Source organism: Aspergillus pseudoviridinutans (genome assembly GCF_018340605.1).
Source record: "Aspergillus pseudoviridinutans IFM 55266 DNA, scaffold_4, whole genome shotgun sequence".
Taxonomy (NCBI): Eukaryota; Fungi; Ascomycota; class Eurotiomycetes; order Eurotiales; family Aspergillaceae; genus Aspergillus; species Aspergillus pseudoviridinutans.
The window spans coordinates 1,109,160-1,132,543 of NW_025091284.1; the positions used below are offsets into that span (position 1 = coordinate 1,109,160).

Sequence of the window (23,384 nt, forward strand, 5' to 3'; positions counted from 1 at the left end):
AAGGATAATAGTTACTGAAGGATAATCGTTACTGAAGGATAATAGTTACTGGAGGATAATAGTTACTGAAGGATAATAGTTACTGAAGGATAATAATAGTTACTGAAGGACTACTGTGGTTGACCCCGGTGGTTTTGTTAGTACGGTGGGCCTTGCAGGGATTTGAATCCTTCTAGTATCTATTACCGCCTTCCTAATTAGTATTATATGAAGCTAATAAGACCTCCTATCTTAGTGAACCTAGTGAGCAATCAACACGCCATGCCTACCCCCGAACCTAGCACCCCCCCTCAGCAGGCAGCTGAGCAGAGGGGTAATTCTATACGCCTTAGCCGAGATGATCGAATTCGTGTTCTTACCCTCCGAGACGCTGGCTTCACCTATCAACAGATTGCAGATCAGCTTCAAATCACGCACCGCCAGGTTCAGTATACCTGTCAAAACCAGCAAATGACACCTAGGAAGGCTCCTGGGCAGCCGCCAAAGCTCTCTGAGGAAGATATTAATGATATTATAGCATTTATCTCTTCCTCTAAGCGAAATCGCCGCTTACCTTTCCATAAACTCTGTCAAGAACTTGATCTACCTGTCGGACCAACCGCCCTTGCTCATGCGTTAAAGAAACGAGGTTATACTCGCTGTATTGCCCTTCGAAAACCTCCTTTATCTGACCAGAATAAGCGTGTACGTCTTGCCTGGGCGTTAGAGCATGTAAACTAGACAACGGAGCAATGGAATCAGATTCTCTGGTCTGACGAGACATGGGTTACATCAGGCTTCCATAAACGAATCTACGTGACTAGGAAGGCTGGTGAAGAGCTAGAGGAGACATGTCTTCGCACCTCTCCTCCTAAAAGACGYGGATGGATGTTTTGGGGCTCATTTCATGGTTCTACTAAAGGACCATGTCTATTCTGGGAGAARGAATGGGGTACAATTAATGCAGAACGATATACTGAGAGGGTGGTTCCTATAATTAATGGATATCTTCGCCTGCTTAGACGRCAAGATAMCTGGCTCCAGCTAATGCAAGAYGGTGCACCTGGCCATTCTGGTTCACTTAATGAGCTTCATGAGCGTGGAATCTATCCAGTTAGATGGCCAGCTTTCTCCCCTGATCTGAATCCAATTGAGGTGGTATGGAATTGGATGAAGGACTGGATCCAAGCRAAATATCCAGATGAGAACCACCAACCAACATATGATGCTCTACGACAGATAGTTCGAGCTGCCTGGGATGCCATCCCTGAGGATTTCCTTAGGGATCTAATCGAATCTATGCCAGCTAGATGTCAGGCAGTAATCAACGCAGAAGGAGGTCATACGAAATATTAGATAATTACTAGGATAGCGGCAGAATCAATATGATTCGTTCGTTGCAAAGACCCACCGTACTAACAAAACCACCGGGGTCAACCACAGTATAGTGGTGAGGCTGCAGGAGACTAATAGTTACAGAGGCAGCTGACAGCGACCATGCCTTGTTTTGCCCCAGCTCTTAGCTGCATCCGTAGTCAGATATGATTCACTAGTTTGCTCCACAACTCTTGGCATGAAGAAAGCCACAGCTAACCCTAACATGACCAAAGGGAACATTATGTCTTTTTGGATGGAGATGCTGGGATAAGCTCGAGAAGGAGTGAAGATGGCCTGGGGAGTGTGGTATATTGCTCCAGCTGGCTATCAAGAGCTTGTGTATGAAGTTTAACTTTCCTAATTTGTGCCATGAACGCACCCAGGACACTACTCTTCGACTTGAGTAGTTCACGAGCCGCGCGAGATTGTGATGACATTGCTCTACTTACCATTTCAGCCAGTCCAAAATGACCAGCATGGGGAGTCCAGGGATTCAAACCTGTGTCCTGCTTCACTTCCAGAATCCGTAATTCTAATCTCATTATCGGGCCATTAAGGACCGCAACTTGATCTATAAATGCCAGCCTTATCCGGAGTGCTCACCGCAATCTGGCACAGACCAGTTCATCCTTTCAGCATGCTCTTTCCTCAAGTAGCCTTTGCCTGGGCAAACATGTTCTGCTTCACAAACTCCTGGAAAGCCTCCTCTTCCGCATCAGGTGGCGCACAATCCCCAGCTCTCCAGGCTACCAATGAAATTATTTCAAAATATGATAACGTCCGGCCGATAATTCAATCAAACTCTGGAAAGATGGAAGATACCGCACCGTTCAAAGCCAGCTTAGCAGATCTACACGCACCACCAATTCAAGACGTTGTCGCAGCCGAGACGAAGTTTATAATATCTTTCTTCAGAGACTACTGCGGCATTTTAATCAAAGGGGATCAGATCCATATAGTATTTACAGCTCGGTTTCAGGAGACCCCCAAAAAGATCCATCTCATATCTTGCCCACAACTGATTCACGCGCCTAATTTGACCCCTGAAGGCCGCGAGTTGCTTCGAATCAAACTCAATGCTGTTCTGGGCCGTATACCAAAAGAGGAGTAGGACAGACTCAAGAATCGCTACAACATTATCAAAAAGGAGTGGCTTATTGTTTCTGATGCCTAGGAAGAACTAGAGATTTAGTTTTATTACCTGGTTTTTTAACATGGATGTAGTCAAGTTTTATCTGAAGTGTATTTGGAAAGCTCTAGGACAGGTCTGGAAGGGATTATTGGACATGACTAGAGCCAAACTTCTTTGGCTAAGACTCATTTCTTTTGGTGTTATAATTTCTTATATTTTACCCTCCAAGACACTAGCATTAATAGCCGAAATTTTCATGTAGCCCAGCCTCTGTCTTATGACGCCAGAGGCATATATAGGAGCGATGATCACAAAGCAGATAACTTACTGTGGTTTAAAGAGGCTCTCTACATAGTCTGCATTTTCTAAATAATGTGGTTTGAAAAGGCTCTCTACTTAGTCTCCATTCTCTATCTAATATGGTTCCTATTTATCTTTCTTCTTTTATGCGCCTATTACTTTCTAGCACCGGCTAAGAGTTCAACAAAGCAAGCCAAGCCAGAGTCAACAGAGGAGATAGGTCGTAGTAGCTCTTCTGGAGCTAGTACAAGCACCTTCACGGCGACTCCTTTAATTTGCAATAATGACAGAGGATGATATTGATTTAGAGCTTTCTAAAGCCAGAGTGTACTTTGCGAACAATTATTTAATCAGTAAGGCACCCTAGTGTTAGTACATCACACTGGCTAACTAGAGCACTACTAGCGACATTATTTATCTTCATGAGATTTGAAGAAGAGCCAACCTCCCGCTTAGCACCAGCACCCGCATCTCCTGCCGTTCTTGCCAAATGCCAGCGCATTTTTCCATGTAGTTGGAACCACCTCTCCTATGGCTAATACTATATAGTGTTGATGAGCATGTCTCGAACAGAGATGTTGGGAGGAGGCCTTGGCCATTGGATTCAGAAAAGAATTAGAAAAGATCTACTTGCTAATGAGGAATTCAAGGAGAGCTTAGACAGCCAACTCGCAGTCATTGCCATGCATCTACAACAACCTGTTTGCGTCCGGGACTCTGAGGAGTCTGAGGTTACTGAGGGTGTGCTTGAAGAGTTTCTCCCTGTCTATGACAGCAACAAAGTCATCAGGACATGGATGATCAGGGTGTCTGTACTCCACTACCAGGATCTAATAATTCATACTGGGATAATCAGTGAGCATTTTACCAGATTGTCAAAGACAAAGACTTTCAAACAATTCTAGGGCTTTACAAAAAAGTTAATTAAGAATATTCTACTACTCCCAAAGCCAAAGCAAACACAGTCCTGTCTCTAGCATAGCAATCTAGATAATATTATCACCTTCTTTTGCCTGTACAGTGTTCCCTCTGTCCATATTGATTGGTCATAAGCACTTCCTTTTCTTGCATTAACCTGTTGCAGTCATTAAGGCGGCAACTATACAGGAGTAAAAAGGTTGGGCGGAAAGATAAATCTAGTAATGCAAAATAGAAGGACACTACGGAAAAAGTAAAATATATAAAATAATCACACGGGTCCAGGGGGTTCAGGGGACAGAATGTTCCAAGTCAGAATTATTCAGTCAGGATGTTTGGCTGGCTGCCAGCACCCAGAATTACGAAAACCACTCATTGTAGGCATAATTAATACTGCGCTCAGATCTTCTATGCGCCATGCACGATAATCACATCCCTGATTGAGAATATTCCCTGCTATACCAGTAAGAGTAGCCAAGGGTGAGGAGCCTCCTATCTTCCAATACACCAACCACCCCAACGAGGAAAATATGCTGGAAAAGGAGACTAGGGCGTGATATACTTGCGTACAGTATAAGTGTTATATGGATGGGAGCTTTTCTCATCTTATTTGCCCTTAACGCCCACTTTAAGAAGAAGCGCATTGCTGATCCTGAGTCTTCTGCTGCCTTCACTCAATAATTAATAACCCCCTGAAGAGCAATATAGATACTCCAAGTCCTTTGTGCACAATCATGGCCCCAGGCACTAATATATTAGATGGAAACTAGGAAGCAGCAAAATACAGGGGCAGGGAGGGAAAGCTCTCATACCAAGAAAGAAGGATAAAGAAGAACACAAGATTATAAGGGGTAGCAATCCTCATTGGCGTCTACTAGCTGATAGGTTACAGCAAGAACCAGGCATTCATACGCCCCAAGACAAAGACCTGCTATCAAGAGGCCGCCATTAATTTACAGGAAAGCTGGAGAAGCACCAAAACATGATTGGGATAAGAAGTTACCCAGTTTGCGCCTTAGGCGGCCCTGCTGTAGCTGCAGGACGGAAGTACCAGTAGGCCTAGTCTGTTGTATTTGTCACCATAAGTCTTATCCTGAGTGCTTGTACATGCAAAAGTGAGATTATGGATGTTGATCAGACACAAGGTCCTCTATACCAGGACTAGTTACCAGAATGGACTCGACCTTGATGGTGGCGTCTAGTACTTTGTTATAGCTGAGGATAGAGGACAGTTTTGCTACTTTTAAGCATTTCAGAGAGGCTCATCTAACTACTGTTGCCGGGAGGGAAGATACTCTATTCTTAGCTAAGAGCAGCTGGAATTTGTGTTCATGCAATTCTACCATCCATGGCATGCAAACTATGCTGCATTAGATGCAGGAAGTAGGATAGGGAACCTGTGTATTGTACTTGATTCATGCTAGGAGGGCAGAGAGGGATATCATACCCTACTGGAGCCCCTGCATGACTTCCCCGCTTGCAGCTTGTTGTGAGTCTATTAATTCTGTGTGCCATGAGATCGTAGGCGGTGGAAGTCCAGAGCACTTTTTGCCTCCAACTTATCCCAAAAGCTTCAGCCATCCTTATCCACTCGCTAAGCTGAATAAGTCATCTGGTGCCATACGCTACGCACGCTAGACAAGGCTCCTCAGATAGGCTGTGGCAAACTAGAAGGGTCATTGCTGCCAATCGACCAGTCTTAGGATTAGCCAAATATCGCGTAGCTAGGCGACAATGCCGGAAGCACTGTAACCAGTCAGACTCCGGTTAAAAGAAATATATAGGGAAATAATTGAAAAAGGGAAAAAAAAAAAGGGAAATAAAAAAAGTGTCCCAGATGGCGCTTCTACTTCTATATTCCATTGTTATTCAATACCCCAGAGGCACAGGCATTTCGATCTCTCATCACACTGAAAAACTGCCATTTCCCCCGCCTTGAAGCCCCAATCCTTCTTCTCATCCAGTTCCTCTCTCCTTCAGGACATTGAGTGTTCCCTTGAGCTATGGGTAGCTTCTCACCCGTCAGTCACTGATTATCTCTTCTCTTGACTTGACTTTGTGTCACCATCCTCGTTTACCGTACATATCCCCAGAGTAGAAAATAAAGGAAAGGGCCAAGTAGTCTTGATCTAATTCCAACTCTGTCGCAGCTTGTCGCACCTGCCCATCTGTGTGCTGAAATCGGTTGCCGGTCATCTTGCAGCATCTCCCACTTCCCAGGCCGATCTCAAACCTCGTTGGGTATCTGATCTCTGTTCTTGTCTGGGTGGATCCTGTGAGTAGCATGTCGTCACCTGTCACGCATACTACCCCCTCTCAAATCTGTTCGATAGGCATTGGGCTCCTCAAAATGGCTTGTCTACCTCCAGAAGCAAACTACAGCAAATAGCAAGGTCATGGACTCGAACCGCCGTGCTGGGTTTTGCTTCTATCTTGATATTCTTATCTAAATTTTAGGCCTTTCTCATTGCTGTATCTTGTATCCCCCTTTAAGGCTTCTGGCACGCTGCACCTTTCCAAGTGTTAAACAAAGCTAATCAGCGGCATTTATCTGCCGTGACTTTACCAGACCTGGATCTCTGCAGCCTCATCACCATCTCAGCTCACACTATTCTGATCCCATTGGAAGAAACAACAAAGACCTTCAAGACAATATATATTGCCGCCATCGCAGGTGTAAACTCGCTCCGATCCCGACGGCATTTTCATGTGTTGAGCACTATCTACCTCTCAGCCTTCAATGACTGTACTACCTGAGAAACATCCAACTCGRGGTTGTCCGAACGATATACCTCCTTAACAGAACCTACCATACCTCTGTCAACATCAACCTCTCAAATTGCACAATGGTGTTCAGTGCACCTGCTCCTGGGGTGGGCTCCAGTAAAAGGCCAGCATCATGCATGCAGGATGATGTTAATGGCTGGGATACTGTCCCAGTAAGTATACCGGCATTGGAAAGACATATGGAGCTGACATATATAGCCCATGGGTCTATCCATGCGTTCGTCGATCAACATCCCTTACGCCCACTATGCCATGATCTATCTCAACAACATGGGCAGACTTAAGGTGGTGGAATCTGCATCTATCCAGGAGCAAAATGAGACTGTTTTCACACCTGAAATCCATAAAAGATTCTTAGAACTCCTTGGTGCCAAAATAAAATATCAACTGCCCATGGTTCAAAGTATGTAAATACTCCGCGCACAAGTACAGTATTCTTGCTGATCTGACTTGAACAGGGTTGTCAGCTGGTAGTGCTACACCATATAGCTATAAATCTCATCAACCACTTGCTCACTTGTCTTACCACCAAACTACATGGGGTAGAAATTCTACAGCCCACTCTATGTATAGTGTACCGCCATCCATCCAGTTCTCAGTCCCTGTTAAGGAAACACCCTCTTGTAGGTCAGTGGACATGGTTGAGCTCAAGATTAGTAATACTCCTCAAGTCCTTAACTACTATGAGAAATCCTTAGAGCACTTTCAGCAGCTCAACTGTCATGAGATTGCAAAGGCATTCATTAAGTTCATTGAGCCACAAAAGCAAGTCAAGCACCCCTATAATAGGGGTAAACCCCCTGCAGGAGCCCCTCCTGGTAAGAAGGGCAACCCAGAGATGACAAAGCCTGAATGGTGGCCCCCTAATGTGGTCCACAAGGAGCCTGACCATCTTCGAAAGGATCATACATGTAACCCTCCAGAAAATCTGCAGTGTTAAGTAACTCTGCTGACAGACTTAGAACGCCTGTCTCTGTTGATCCATATCATCCAGAAGCTTAGAAGATTCGGTATCACCATGGATCAATTACAGGAAATTGCCCACAACTGCAAGCGGCGGCTCACCGACCCCCATAAACTCCTAATCTTGGACGAGGTCTTCAGAGTGAGAAGGATTGAAGAATGCTATGAAAGAGGAGAAATTAGTAAGCGGCATCTTCTTTCCATGAAACTCATTTTGACAGCTGTTGATGAGCCTCAGATGCCAACACAATCATGCATGCTGTCAACCGAATGCTGAACTAGAAAGAGAGGGATGGCGACTCCAATGTGGGTCCGAACCAGAAGCATGAGCAAGAAGATAACGCGGATGAGGCACTTCCCATTCTCCACTCTGAGATGAACTCAACCAGCCTGATGTTGAGTTCAGTTGAGTACATGGGCATGGCGGCACCAATTCGTCCAAAGGATATGGGAGATGACAGAAACCAGTTGTTTTCTTTACCGGAGTGGTTGAGCTCAGGTGAGACACCCTGGGCTGATCAGACCCTCCTTCCCACGACCTCTGAATTTACTAAAGATTATGCATCGCAGCAGATGCCCAGAACACATGCAACAACTGCACCTGTCAGCCCTAATGAGATGCATGCTGCTTTTGATTATATGACACAGGAGTCCATTACCTCCTCCACACCGGAGCAGACTTCCCCCCACCGCCAAGCACCCCTGCCCATGCAGCAGTCGGCCAGCTTCAACCCTTGGGCGCCTTCATTCCAACACAATCTCTTCAACCCAATGGTGTATGGTACTGCACCCAGTCACGCCATATCTCAGACTACTATGTCATATCAGCTTCCCAGGTCCCTGACGTCTCATCCTCAGGAAATGCCTCACATGGCTCACGGCCTGCCGAACCTGCCTCAAAACAGACCAAGCATGCATGAGCATGAGAAGCCCTTCTTTCCGCACAGGATCTTTGAGTCATCCCTGTGAGCCATCACAGCAGGCTCCTCATTCTAGCTGATGCGGCCATCCCCACAGTTGGACTCAATGTAGACCACAAGAATGAATCCTTGACCACTGTTTTGACCCTCCTGCAGCCTTGAAGGTTCGGTTCACTGATAATTGTCTTTCGAACTTGTTTTTGTTTCTTTCCCAGTCCCTGACCTTGTTGTCAATACGGACTTAGCCATTCAGCATGTTCCAGGCCAAGTGACTGCCAGGACACTCCGTGGTTTTATATAGCAGGTTCTGTCGATGACTTCCCAGTTCTTATTCGTTTAGTATATATACTCATTGCTTGCTCTATGTTCGATCATGTCTTTTTCCTTATACATACGTTCCAAAATCCTGTTGGAGACGGCGCCAGATGGCATGAGATGCAAATATGGGTGATGTTCTTGTGTTTGTTAATTTCACTTTCTTTCTCTTAATCATGATCTGAACAATTGGCAGCGAGGTGTGACGAAGCTCGTTCTCTTTGGACGCCGATCGGCTGAATAGGAGATAACCAGGCATGAGGGTGTTTCATTATAATTGTTCTGATTCTACCCATTCATGCTTACTGTTCGGTTCAATGCTACGAGCTTCTGCTTTTTACCTAAGTTTGATCAGTAAAATAATAAATAATCTGGCTGAAAGATTAGCCCCCTTACCGTGTGTTGCTCTCGCCGGTATTTGCGGTTCAACCTGCGAGGGCGAAGTGTCCATTTCGATATCCTAGGATATCGGAAATCTCACTATAGTCAGAGCCTAAGGCAGAGCTTATGGCCATTTTTGCCAAGTGAACCCGTCCATTGCAGCTTGGCTCCCCCGTTTAATCATCACTTTCGCCTGCAGCTGTGTGCAGTGTAGAAACCTGAAGCTATCAAAGAGACATAAATCACACTGATGGGCTCGCAGGCCTGTTCTAGCACATTGCAAAATCAACAGCCAAGATTTTCAAACCCAGACCTCAACACAATTCCTGTTGACGTGGAATAGATAGGATTCACAGACTTCTCTACAACGCCGCTCCCTGTCTCATGATGATGACTCTGGACTGTGGCTCATGCTGTTCCTTGAACCAGTTTTCCTTTCCTCTTTACCCAGGCCACCCTTCATTTTTAACGACGACCAGATGCAAAACGACAAGACAACGCAGAACCCTGTGAGCACCATGAACTGTACGCCCATAAGGAGGCCTCTCCAGGACGTGTTTCTTTCTAGGTACCAGCAAAGCAGTCCGACAAGGAATTCCAATACGGAAATATCAAGTAGGACCAGCGGTGCCCAGGCCACTGCTAGCTCGCCTTGTGTGACATTTTCCGCACCCTCGAACCGGAGGAGTAACACAATGCACATGATGGCCGAGATAATAGCGGTAATAATGGAGCTGCAGAGAAGACCTTCAGAAGCAGATGCGAGGCTGGAGCTTGTAGGGTGGAATTCTTCCATTGAGAGTGCAGTGGCGCTGGCAACGCTGATGAAACCATTGAGAAGGGCAAATGTCTTATAGAATTGTTTAAGACGTTGGAGAATTAGAAATGCTCTGGCGCCGAGATCTCTGCTCCAGTACTGAAAGTCCATGTTGGTCTAAACAATCACCACCAGCACCACGGCCAAGGGCATCAGGAAGGTTTTGAAACCATGATGGTTGATTTTCTACGTGTCATGAGCTCACGTGATCGTGGGCGGTAACCGCCCTGGGAAAAGAGCAATTATCATTTGTAACACGATCAAACGGATTTCAAGATCTGTATTCGACTGGCCAATGCGGTAGTTTCCCCTACCATATTTTGACGTACTTCAGAAGGGTGGATGTCCATGAAGCCCAAAGCGTTCAACCCCACGCCTACGCATGACTCTCAGTGGCACCTTTATCGACCAGGATAGCTTGCAAGACTAGCAGGATTTTGTTTCCTAGCGACAAGTGGGGATAACTAGACATGTCCGTCTCCTATCGGATATACGGAGATTCAGAAAATTGGCAACTGCGGTATCCCATTACGAACAATCACTGCAAATGGATGTGGATCGCGACTGTCTGGGAATCAACATGAGCTTGCGTATTTTGGCGGTGTTACTGTTCGAGATACATGATATATTCTTCCAATACTCGCAGTTGGATACCAAAATTTGGACTGCGCAGCGCCTGAGGACTCAGTTTACCATATAATGCAGCAGCTTTCACATCGTCCTTGATGTCACGCCTGACCTTGTCCATACCAATGCTCAGCAACCCGAGACAGCGTTCAGAGGTATCCCGGTTCCTTTGTAGACGGTCTTCCAGCATCATCGACATACCCACTAGATCGTATAGATCCCAATGCTGAGGGATGGTTGTATCGTTATCTGAGTTGCAATTTGTCCATTCCTTTGCAATTTCCCGGAGTACTCGCTGCAAATGGAGTACTGCGTTCAGTTTCCGCATACGACTGACAGAATCCCTGTTTCTAACACGGTTGATCCTCTCAGTCATCACATGTATGTCCTTTAAGAACAGGGGGACAAGGACTTGGCCCGGGACGGTCCAGATCAAAGCCGCTTCGTGACCAGCAGCATGCACGATCCTTCGATCGGCATATGTGTGGATAATTTGGATCGCCCCAGTTTCGCGAAGAGCCAAATCTGCGTTGGCAATATCAGTCTCTTTAAGACACATTTTAACTAACTCCACAGAATCTCTCGAGGCGAGACCCGGCTTTTCCACAACATAAGAGGCAAGCTCGCAAAGAACGGTTGTAACAGAGAGCCCATCGGTGATTTCCCCTTTGATAGCCTGGTGGATGATTTCAACTAAGTCGTAAGGATCCAAATATGCAGCGTAGTTTGTAGGTGGTCGTACGAAGCACAAGCGCAAACCAATGCCCCCAAGGAATCTTGAAGGATCATCGCTGGCAAGAAGTTCCTTTAAACACTTGTGTACGGCAGGTAATGGATTGCTAGACTCTCCAGACATCCTGCAGATCAACGACTCTGTCACTTGCGCCGGCAAGTCTGGGATAACTTTCTTGAAGCACCTGGGCCCAGCACCGTTAATATCAAAGTAGGTCGCTAGATATTTGAACTTACTCTGTGATTCCGGCCATTCTTATTCATGCCTGACAGTATGGCTGCCAATGAATGCAGGAGGCGGACGATAGGATCTTATAATCATTTGGTTTCCGCTTCATTGTTCTTAATCCCCCTTTCTTTAAAATTATTTACAAGAGGTGTTGAAACTACAAGCCTCCTACTACGATGATCAGTGTGATGTAAAAAAAAAAAAAATAACTTGCTTTAAAAAGAATGCATAATAGCGAAGGACACCTGTTCTAAATCCTACCTGAGCGCTTTTTTGTAGAACACTTCCCAATCCGCGACACATCCGTACAGGCCGCGGACATGTATAAAATCAAAACTATTGGCCGAGAACGTCCACTCGTCACAACAGTCGTCCACTTCGAACTGAACATTTGGCGGTACCAAATACGGTTGAATCGAGGAGAGGTCAGTACCAGTTACTCTCGCAGAGGGATGGCGGTCGGCGAAGTCACTAGGCGAAGGTGTGAGTCGAACATACACCTATATTTATCACAACCCGGCGGAACGAACATTGCCCATATGCCAGTTCCCGTTCCAATATCCAACACTTCCTATGTCACGTTTGAGATCAGGCATGGAATCACCTGGGCCAAGGGGAAAAATTTACTGCTACATACTTGAGGATTTTTCGGAATCGGTGCCGAGTATAATTCCCCGCGAAGAATGAGGGTATACAAATGGTGGCTGAAGAGCTGAAGATTGAGTCACCATTCGCGCGAGGAATCAAATTTGATTGGCGGCACTTACCCTAAATCGAGATGATCCATTGCGCGCTCGTCATTTGGGCCCTTGAAATAATGTCAGTTTAGGAATACTACGTGTTCTGAGTTTCGTAATGCACACCAATAAGCACCAGAGTGATATGCATGATATCGCCGTCCATTCTCATAATGATAGTCAAGGATGCTACTGCGAAGAGATGTCGTTTCTCTAGCCGACACGAATATTCGGTTAGTGAGCCTGACCTGGAACATGATACGTGAGCACACACGACTGGACAATTTCGCTGTACGTTGAATCGCCTTCCGATTCCGGGTGCTGGTGAATATTTAGCATAGTCTTGAAATGAAGTTGACTAAGATGCACTTAGACTTCATTGAGACATGCATACCATGGAGATTTGGGGATGGTTATTAGCCATCGTTGCTCGCAGGTATGTATTTCCGGCGACGATAATAAATGCTCAGAGAATAACGTCCGCCATCAAAGGTTATTGCAATGAGGCGCTTGGATCTTTATATTATTGAGCTTGATTGGGAGAATGACAATCATGTGACAGAACTAATGTTGTCCGTCGTGTACTAGTAGTAAACCAGAGCGGCACGGAAGGCTGGGATTCTTTTCCGCGGCAAATCGAAGGTTTACTCAATTCGTCCTAATGCAGCTTGAGTAAGAGCTGGCCAATGGGACTGGCTGGCGAACGTATCTGGGGTCGCTCAGGCATCATGTCCTATAAACATGCTCATGGACTTAATTATATTTTGCGCAGATTCCCGCCCCGTGGTGATTGTCCAGAGGGTCTGTATCACACGCAAGCGATTCTCTACCTCAGCTGTAGAAAGATACAGCAGCCGACGATTACACCATGCTCAATATCGACAAGCTCCCCACTGGTAGTGTCATATGGCTGGTTGCAGCTGGACTGGTGATTTATGTGGTCTATTGCATGCTTCATAATCTAGTCTGGCACCCCCTGGCTTCGTTTCCTGGTCCACGTGTTGCAGCAGTTACTTCTCTTTACAGGGCATATATCGAACTCGTCGCTAAATCGTCGTTTGTGTATGAGCTTGAGAAGCTACATACCCAATACGGTAAGCAAGAAACACATACAGCGAGGCCAAGCCTTCCGTTGACAACAAATGCTACCTAAGGCGACATCGTCCGTATCGGTCCCAACGAGGTATTGTCTCATCAGGGTCATCCTGGCTAATACACTGCGCTTGGACTGAAATCCTTACAACAGATCCATTTTAGAGACCCATCGGCTTATTTGGAAATCTACAATGCATCGAACAAGTGGGACAAAGAAAAGACACTTTATCACAGTTTCGGCGAGGACCGTTGTTCGTTTGGTTTTCTGACATACGATGAAGCGAAGGAAAGAAAGGATGTATTAAGAAAATTATTCTCGAAGAAAGCGGTTGCGGATGTTCAGGGACTCATTCTGGAAAAGGTATGATCCTCTTCCTCCAGCATCATCATTTTCTTACCTTTTCGAGCTAACACGGTACAAGGTATTGAAGTTGTGTGTTTCGTTCGAAATGCTAGGCTCCAAACCTGCGGACCTTTTTTATGCATATCGATGCATGTCCGTCGAGGTCATCACCTGTAAGATCTTTATATCTATCGGTCCACCTAGGACGTAGCTCCGCTAACCACATACTTTTGTGGTAGATTTGTGTTTTGGAAATGCCGTCGATGCCATTAATGCACCAAACTACGAAGCACCAATAATAAAGGCTATGGACTCATCCTTGCCTATCTTTGTCAGCTTCAAGCACTCGTCGCTCCTGAAAGCAGCAATTATGAACTGCCCTCCAAAGCTTTCCAAAATTGTCAGCCCAGCTACTTCGGGGCTTGTTGATTTACAGCAGGTTTGTTTGGTTTCTGTCCCCCCGTTATCCTGTGATCACATTTAACGTCGGGTTAAACCCAACCAGCTGCTCAAATCGCAAATAAGAGACTTGACCAGTAATCCAGAAGGACTGCAGAATCTGCCGCACTCAACAACAATATACCACGAGCTTCTTCGTCCACAAGCTTATCATAGCGGCACTGTTCCCAGTGCAGGCAGCTTGTATGAGGAAGCCCAAGCTTTACTATTTGGTGGTGCTGATACAACTGGGACAACGCTTATGCACGGCTCATTCCAGGTATTGACGTCCCCCACAGTATATGAAAAGCTGAAAGCGGAGCTACTGTCTAGGTGGCCTGTTCTGGACGAAGCGCCCAGCCTCTCCGAGCTTGAAAAACTTCCATATTTGGTAACTATCTCTTCTCACCCAGTCTTCCGTTGGGACTGTAGGTTGAATGCAGTCTAACCTTCCATGATTGACAGACTGCTGTCCTTAAAGAATCCCTTCGAATGAGTCCTGGTGTTGCCTCGCCGCTTCCGCGTGTGGTGCCGTCTTCTGGTGCGAGTATACACAAGATTTTCGTTCCTGGAGGGGTAAGTTGGTATTTTGTCGGCCCTTGATACCACGGCGACAATCTTCCCCATTAAACAGAAGGACCTGGAGCCATTCCATGGGAGCCTATATGGAGCCTGCTAGTGCACATGACATTTTCTAAATAGGGGCATTCAGTAGTGGCGTAGATACTCGGAAATATGACCAGGAATCACGTCGCCTGTGACTTCTAGGCGCGCTGCACACTGTCGGTCTGAAGTCGACTAGAGATCGATCCGGAGCCCACAACCGATCCCTTGCCCAGATTTCCTTGGGTCCTCTTAGTTCTCGCAAATGAACTGCGACCATGAATCGACATCTCCTGCTACCTCTGAGTTGATAATTGCACGGCCAAAGAGATGATCCATGCTGTCCAGCTGGCATATCTGATTGGTTCCTCTTGAAAACCTAGGCAGTACTTGATCATTCACAATCGAGAACTGTGACCAAGAATCAACATCGCCAGCGGCCTCAAGCTGCTGCGGAGTATTGTCTGATATCGCCGCAAAGTGGAAAGTGGATAGTTGATCAGCTTCCACTAGCGTCGCCGGTGTGGATTGGTCACTCAAACGCTGGAACTGTGACCAAGAATCGACATCTCCAGTGGACTCTGTGTGGGCGGCGCTGCTTGATACTTTTCGATTATCATCTGAGGGTGCGGTGGATTCACGTTGGTTATCTGACACGAAGCACGACCACGCGTCCACATCGCCTGGACTTCGCTCAAAACCTATTCCAGACTGTGCTGCTCTGAGGGTGCTGCCCTGCAGCCTTGGTGGTTGAAGGTTCTGGGTTGAGCACGGCCAGTCAGATATATCCAAGTCCGAAGCGCTGCAGGGGAAGAAAGACCAGGAGTCTACATCCGCATTCAGCGGCACTCCTCCCACTGAAATTGGGTCCGAATGGTCTAAGACGACGTTAGAATGCTCTCTTTATTTGTCTGCGTGCCTGTATGGACTGACCCTCGGAGGTAAATGCCTTTGTGTATTGCTCTAGTGGGCCTATCCATAGCAGATCTTCAAGTGGTGGATTTCCTTGCGCGAGTGACAGGGCCCCAGCKGTATCACAATGCGAACCTGACACATTACAATCCGCATTTGTAAACGTTAGGAAGGGCCTTACTAGGTGATCTAGAGGGATTCAAGATTGTGTTGATTGGTGGGAGGACACCCTGCTGACCGCTCGCTGTACAGTTGTCAGTGTATTGACTTGGACCGGACTTTGGTATTTTATTAACCTTTTGAATATACCAATTTTGAGCACCCATCTCCACCAATGATCTGATCGGGCTTAGGTGACGTTGTAACCCCAATAGCTGCTTCATAATTTCTACTATTCTGGTTTTCTGCGGTCGTCAACTGGTTTGGTAGGTAAGAGAATAGCACATTTCCAGAAACGTCATTGGTGATACGACGCCTTTTTGCTGCCCGGTTGTTATAAATTTCAAGACACTGATCAGAAGGAGCAGCTGTCTCGGGTGTACCAAATTCCGGGGTCCTCTTGGATGATGGAAATGCGCCGCCAGTCATCAGAATAGGATCTCTGACCTGGGCCTTCAAGTTAAGAAATCTTTCCCCTGGTTGCATATGTGCGGACTCAAATGAAGGTCTTGGACGCCTTTCATTTGGATATCCATTGAAAAAGATATCAATGGGAGGGAGGGGAGCAGGCTGGTGAGTTTGCTTATGGTTAGGCTGCTCATGAATTTCTGCACTTGTTGGAATAGGTTGCGTTTCTCTATGTTCTGCACAGTCCTGGCGTTCCGGTAGCGCATTCTTTTTCACCTGATCATGAAATGTTGGTGCTGTTACACCGTAATGATTAAGGTTGGTGTTAGGGAAAAAGAGCGGGAAAGGGCCATCTCCTTGTCGACAAAGCAAGTAATAGAGGCAAGGAAGATACTGCTAGGAGCTGAGCATCCTGACACTCTGCGCAGCATGGCCAGCCTGGCATCAACCTACTGGAATCAGGGAAGGTGGAATGAAGCGGAGAAGCTGGACATGCAAATAATAGAGACAAGGAAGATCATGCTGGGAGCTGAGCATCCCAACACTCTGAGCAGCATGGCAAACCTTGCGTACACCTGGCAATCTCAAAGAAGGCTTCCAGACGCCTTAGCTTTAATTGAAGCATGTTGTCGGCTGCGCAATAAGGTATTAGGTCCGGATCACCCACACACCAGAGACTCCTTTCAGACTATTGATGACTGGGAGAACCAGCATAAGTCGCTGCTAAACGGAACCCTTCCACCCTCAAACACTCAAATTGAGCAATCAGAATGCCTGCCGGAGGTTATAACACAGCACAATGGGGCTCCGACGACAGCTCAGTCACGCAGTGAAGAGCACTTCAAACTGTCCCACAGCCAGGGACGATTAGCGGCAGGATTCTTTCTCGGAGATCACCCACTTATCATAGCCTCCAGAGCACTCTCACCTGCGCCTGGGAGCCAAGACTTACATGAAATTGATTGATCCATTTACGACGAGCTATAAAGGAGTATATGATTCCGTAGAGTCCGAGAGAGATGAATCTAAAGGGAGCTGTCAGCCAGAGTTTAGTGATATATCGCTGTGTAACAGAACCATCCATTCGTACATATTGATGCGAAGTGCACTATTTAGAGCAGTACAAAGGGCGGCAATGACCAAGTAGGGGTTTGTCTTGTGCGTGGTGTGATCGACTATAGAGTGATCCGCGATTTTGTGTGTAGCTCGGAGGATCTAAAGGTGCTGTCAGTAACCTAGTTGCGAGCTGCGAGGAGCCAGGAACATACCAAAGCTGCGACTATTGATCATCATCATCATCATCATCATCATCATCATCATCATCATCAGTTGGTGTCTCGTAGGTCCGTAACACTCTATCAATCAAGCAAGCCAGTCAAGTGAGCTAGGAGAGCCCCAGACCTCGGCACTCCAACCCGCGGCCATCGAATCGCTATGGACGCTGCCAGACTCAGCCTTCACCTCGAGTCTTCTCCCATCAGTTCCACCATCGGCGGCAGCCCATAACGCACCAGAGACACCCACGGACAGCGGCGATGATAAACTCCTTTGTGCCGCAGCGGTGAGACCAGCAGCGCCAACCACCCCCACGAAGCCCGACGACTCAGCCGCAGAGCCTACTTGCTGCAACGCCATTTGGGTCGTCTTTCCCGAAGCCCAGCCCAACAGTTTCCGAGTGCCCCATTTAGAGAGGTTCTGTGCTTTTCCACTGGCCAGGAGCCGGGCCATGTAGGGCCGCACAAGCGGCCTCGCGGCCATGGCCGTCGCCTCTCCCACCACGCCGCCGGCCGCATAAACAGCAATATCCCAGCCATCAACCTGTTCGCCCATGGATGCCGAGTAAGCCACCCCTCCCGCGATACCCGATACTGCGGCCGTGGCCAGCGGGACCAGGACCTCGGTTGCCACTGCTCCGGCCAGAATACCCATTTCGGAACCCGAGACAGCGGCGAGGTTAAGGGCGCCCGCGGCGGCGGCGCCTAGCAAAGGACCCGCGATAAACGACGCGCCGATGCCGACTGCTAGGCCCAAGGCAAGGCTTGTCAAGTGTCGCACAGTGAAGAATTCGTCTTTCCACGAATGGCCCGACGGATCGGCTCGGTTCACGGGATCTCCGGAGCAGTACGCGTAGCGGTTCTCTTGTCGCCTCCGCGAGTCCATGGATATAAAGGCTAGATGCCGGGGGCTGTAGTATCGCGATCGTAGATACACGAGTCCCGTGCTGGGGTCAGAGAGTTCTTGGGCGAAGCCGAAGTTGATGGCGTATCTCTTATTGTCGTTGTTGTCGTCGTCTTGGCCCTCAGCACTGCTAAGGGGATTTCCGTACGCATCGTACGTGGCAGGCGTATATCGCCAAGTCTTGTCCTCGGCTGTATCTTGCATAATCAAAGCGGTGGAGCCGAGCTGATCAAGAAAGTATTGCTTTCCCCGGAGGTTGCTGATACTGGAAACTAGCGACGAGGTCGAGTTGGATAAGAATGATATCTGCTCCGCCTCCTCACCATCCTCCTCTGTGTTGGTACGGCGCATAGCATTGATCTTGCCCCTACTGTAGTACATCTCGGCGTCCGCAACTTGTGAGTCTCCTCGGCGATGCTGGGCCAAGAAGTCATCGGCATGGTACGTGAACCAGGTACCGGTCGATCTGCTTGCCGTGTTGGTGGCGGCAGCGCTGTTACTGCTCTCAACAGAAAGAAGGCGATCCCGGGCGTCAAACGAGTAGCGCTGGCCCGTTGCGTCCACCTTCATGCGCCCGTTGGTGTCGTATTCGATGCCCGAATCAGTGCGCTGGTCGATCTTGTTGTAAGTCATTGTGACAACGTCGTCGTTGCGGTTCAGCAAAACCACATTCGAGTTGCCATCGTACTGGTACTTTGTCACGTCCCAGGGCTTTTCTGTAGTGCTGCGACGATTCTCCTCCACCAACTGACCCAGACCATCGTACGCGAAGATACGCTCGACATTGAGACTTGGCGATGCTTCAGACGCCGAAGTTAGCGCGGTCACCCGGCCGTGGGCATCGCGGGTCAGACTGGTGTCGAGCAGGGTGATGCCGCGCGCAGTATCCCGCACCCTGGTCCGCCGGACCCGGCCGAACCCATCGTGCGTGAGCTCAGTATCATGCGCGTGCTGCTCGCCCGTCAGTTTTGTCCCGAGAACTTGGCCCTCGGTGTGGTTTACGCTGCCGTACATATACGTCACGGTGTCACTACCGCGACTTTGGCGCGAGACACTGCCGAATTCATTATATGTCATTTCTTGGACGACCCCGCAGGCATCTGTCTCGGAAATGACTCGACTGTACTGATCCAACTCGAAGATTTGCTTCCGTCCATCCCCGTAAGTCACCTGCTTGGGAGTCCCGTCAAGCGAGTATTCGTACTGGACAGCAGTTCCCCCGTCTTCTTCTTTAGTCTGTATCAGCCGGCCGTCCTTATCGAACGCATACGTTGTCTGGCTATCCGGATACGAGGTACGGGTGATCCGACCTAACGCATCGTGGTTGTAGCGGATCTCGGTCCCATCCATCCTCACAAGCTTCGTGATCCAGCCGTTTTTGTCATACACCTGGCGCTCCTCCTGGCCTTCCTGGTTTCGGAAGAGGATGGGGCGATTGGCCTGGTCGAAGACATGGATGCCGCCTTGGTGGCCGAGAAACTGCCGGCCATCGGCATAGGTGACATCCTTGGTGTAGGTGTACACATTTCCAAAGAGATCGAGGACGAAGCGTCGCTGCACGACATCGGCACCCCGGTCTGTATGCCCCGTGACAGACTGCGATAGAACTGCGTTCTCTGGGCCGTATTCCGTAACCTCGTCTCGAATAATGGTGGAAGCCCCCTTACCATAATCGTCGCTGGTCTTTCGATACAGCTTGCTCCGGATGTTGTTGCCGCGACCATCATAGCCGCGCTCCTCGATAATGCAATGGCCCCCCAGTGCATCGCCCGAGTCAGTATAACTGACTACTTCGAGGGCTTCCAAGCGCGCATTTAAGTTGCGGATTGTCCGTCGATCCCCGTTGAGCGTCTTGATTTCTCTGAAGCCGCCATTCTCATACTGGTAGCGCACCACGTTGCCCCTTGGGTCCACTGTGGTCAAGGGCCTGTCAAGCTCATCGTAGCTATAGCGAGTGGCTAGGCCTAATTGATTGCACTCTTCGATCACCCTGGACAGAGCGTCATATTTCTTGGTCCAGAGCGTCCTTGATGTGGCTGTTCCGTCCCCCGTTGGATCCCCGTTGTCGGTTGCCTCAACTTCGCGGTCGAGCATGTCCAGTCTAGTTGTCAATGTATACCCCGTGGGGGTGACGACCGTAATGAGGCTGCCCTCCGAATCGCTGGTGTGGTAGCTCGTCTTCGTTTCTAAGCCCAAGGCATCGGTGTACTTGGTGACTCGGCCTATTGCGTCGTAGGTAAATGACTCGGTCTGGCCCAAGGGCAGTGTACGGCGCGTTATGGGTCCCAGTGGCCTGCTCACGTCACGCTCGACTGTCTCCGTCTCGCCAAATGCGTTGCTATGGTGCTCAATGAGAATGGGCTCCCGGTACTCGTACTTCTTCGTGTCTGTGGCGGAGACAACGCTGCCGTTGGGGACGCGAGCGCCCGGGCTCCAGGCCAACGTTTCACTCACGAGCCTCCCTCGCACGTCGTATTGATATGTGGTGTGCTTCCACGGCTGAACAGAGGAATCGCCTCTCCCGCTCGACCGGAAGGTGATGTTGGTGGAAGATATGTCCTTTTCATCGGACGTAAGAGTGCTCTTCATGTGCTCCTCCCACTGCGCCACCTCATCCCGATAGGTTGATTGTTTCAGGATTTGCGTCCCCCTTGACGTACTGTAGTACTCTTTCTCAACCGTCGACTGCTTTTCGTATCCTTTTTTCTCGGGGCAGTAGAGTTCATCGCTGGAAGTGACCGGATTATAGTACCCGTTGTACGCGGCCGTTAATCGCCGCCTGGGCATCCACTCGGACTTCCCAGCCAATTTGGCGCAGTGAAAGACCTCAATCTTGACTGGCAACTCATATGCACACGTCCGAGCGAATCTTTCGTAATCGATTTTGTAGGTCATGAGCTTCTTGCAGGTTTCTGTGAAGTTTGTCCTGTCATCCGGGGCTGATATGATCACTTCCGTGGGCAGGTGGAGGTTATTGTACCAGGTGCGGACTCGCAAGAGGGGCTTGTCGTCTTCGTCCAACACGGTTTTGACCACATCATATCTACCAACACCATGTGAGTTCCTCGTTGGCAGCCAGGACGAAAAGAGGACAAGACTTGCCTGTACTGCGCAGATTGAGGCCCTCTATCCATCAAAGGGTCGACGTTACCACCCATCCGCAAACCTATGACGGCACCCGTGTAGGTACAATTGCTCCCTGAGCCATACACATACTGGTTGTGTCGATGGAATTTTTTGTCAGGCATGCTTACTTGATAATGGTCCTTTACTGCCGCCATGACATGGGGGATGCCATCGGGGCCGAGATAGGGTATACGGGTATAGCTGTAGCTCGATCGCAGCCCGTTGGAATATTTGACACTGGAGACCAAGCGCCTGCCTTCGAAGATGACGTACTCAAAAGTCGTCTTCAAGCCCTCCGCGTTGACTACCGAGGTGACGCCACCAGTGCCGGTCGAGAAGACGACCTTTGTCTCCGCCCCATCTGGGGCTTTGATGCTCAGGCTGGAGCCCGGTTGATGGCCGAAGGTGATTTTCTGGTGCCAGGAGTCTTCAATAGACTGTAGCCAGAGCCGGGGCGAGTCAACGCCGCATGTCAGATCATTGGCGTAAGATAGGCGGAGGTAATTTCCGTACATGTCGTGCCGCTCTCTGGGCTTGCCGGCTTGGTCGAAATAGTCAGACGAGCCGTCCGGGTTCTGCAGTATCCACCCGTACCATCCCCCTCCTCTCGAGGGTAGGGGCAGGGGCGGATCCACCTTCCTCAGCACGATGCCATGGTTATTGACATAACGCAGACCTGACTTGTGGCCGTCCGAGTCAGACCAGTCCAAGTCCACGATGTACGTGCGGCCCTTTGTGGTGAGGCTCTTGCCGCCGCAGACATAGGGAAGATCCAGCCCCCAGTTGTTGGGCAAGCCAAAGGTACCCAGGGCTCCAGCGCTGTAGAGCAAGTTCAGGTTGAAATCAAGAGCCGAGCGGAACCCGGCGAGCTTCATAAGGGGCGCTTTGATGGTCAAAGATCCCGTATTAGGATTCACCGACTCTTGGTACAACTGTTCGGCGCGGGTGAAGGCGTGGGAGCCCTGAAACTGTCCTGATGCCATGACTTCGATGTAAGTGGGCAAACTGTCGTGGGGTCACGTTGGGAAAGCTGATTTGCTTCCTTATTTCTTTCTCTTCTGTTTGAGAGAACGACAGAGGTTGCGGCTTTAGGCTTTTGAAGCAGCGTGTCGATAACGAGCGGGCAAAAGAACCCCCCTTCAATCAATAAATCTATCACTGCCGGCTCTGGGGCTAACGTCTGAGCGAATGGTGAAGGTGCAATCTCTTAGAGGGAGTMTTTACGTCACACTTCGACCCTGCATCGGTCCATGTTGTCGGATCCCCATGGCGGCGCACTTGCAACCGAATTGATCAGGAAATTGTGTGGGTGACACAGGGTTGCGTCGAAAACATCAGCACTCGTGTTCACATTTACAATGACCTTTCCCGTAATACATGCTCACCGTCTTTTTTCGGCTTGGTTGCATCCGGAAGAGTTCAGTGGGCCTCGTCTCAAGTCAGGTCGGGGTGACCGCGGTCCACCACGGATCCGTGCCCATCCAGCCGAGCTTGGCAGGTTGTGGCGAGCTGAAAATCTAAGACTGCATGGCTTTGGCAACATTGCAACATTGACGCGTCATGCATCGGGTCTCTTGGTCGTGCATGCCGCAAGCGGCAGGGGAGTGGATCATTGCCGCATTGTCCGATAGGAATGTGGCAAGCTGAGACACGACGGGAGAGCAATACTGTGATCGCTCATTCGGCCATCATCCTGTTTCCTGTCACGGGATTTTCTCTATTCGCCTTGCATCTTTTGTCTAGAGTGACATCAGTCTAAAAGAGCGGTCGCACGTAAGCAGAAAACTTCTGTTGAACCAAACAGCTGGTCCTCTTAAGTTCTGCGCAATCCTACGTTTCCTCCTCCCCCGCCAACCTTCTCTCCAATTAATCATGAAGATCAATACAATCTGTTGTCTATTGGCTGTG

General features: G+C 48.8%; 4 protein-coding genes across 4 annotated transcripts; 1 reads left to right on the forward strand and 3 right to left on the reverse strand.

Moving 5' to 3' along the window:
- Positions 1 to 6,552: 6,552 nt before the first annotated feature.
- Asppvi_005835 (DUF2841 domain-containing protein) lies at positions 6,553 to 8,425 on the forward strand (the record flags this gene model as incomplete). Its single annotated transcript, XM_043301747.1, has 5 exons — positions 6,553 to 6,645; positions 6,692 to 6,896; positions 6,952 to 7,404; positions 7,450 to 7,598; positions 7,739 to 8,425. The coding sequence occupies 5 exons, from the start codon at positions 6,553 to 6,555 to the stop codon at positions 8,423 to 8,425; spliced, it is 1,587 nt and encodes a 528-aa protein (XP_043157682.1).
- A 1,029-nt stretch (positions 8,426 to 9,454) lies between these two features.
- Asppvi_005836 (uncharacterized protein) lies at positions 9,455 to 10,000 on the reverse strand (the record flags this gene model as incomplete). Its single annotated transcript, XM_043301748.1, has 1 exon — positions 9,455 to 10,000. One exon carries the CDS (start codon positions 9,998 to 10,000, stop codon positions 9,455 to 9,457), a length of 546 nt encoding a protein of 181 aa, XP_043157683.1.
- Positions 10,001 to 10,493: 493 nt separating this feature from the next.
- On the reverse strand, positions 10,494 to 11,502 carry Asppvi_005837 (uncharacterized protein; the record flags this gene model as incomplete). Its single annotated transcript, XM_043301749.1, has 2 exons — positions 10,494 to 11,433; positions 11,486 to 11,502. The coding sequence occupies 2 exons, from the start codon at positions 11,500 to 11,502 to the stop codon at positions 10,494 to 10,496; spliced, it is 957 nt and encodes a 318-aa protein (XP_043157684.1).
- A 6,032-nt stretch (positions 11,503 to 17,534) lies between these two features.
- Asppvi_005838 (RHS repeat domain-containing protein) lies at positions 17,535 to 22,459 on the reverse strand (the record flags this gene model as incomplete). Its single annotated transcript, XM_043301750.1, has 2 exons — positions 17,535 to 21,393; positions 21,459 to 22,459. 2 exons carry the CDS (start codon positions 22,457 to 22,459, stop codon positions 17,535 to 17,537), a joined length of 4,860 nt encoding a protein of 1,619 aa, XP_043157685.1.
- Between the last annotated feature and the right edge of the window lie 925 nt (positions 22,460 to 23,384).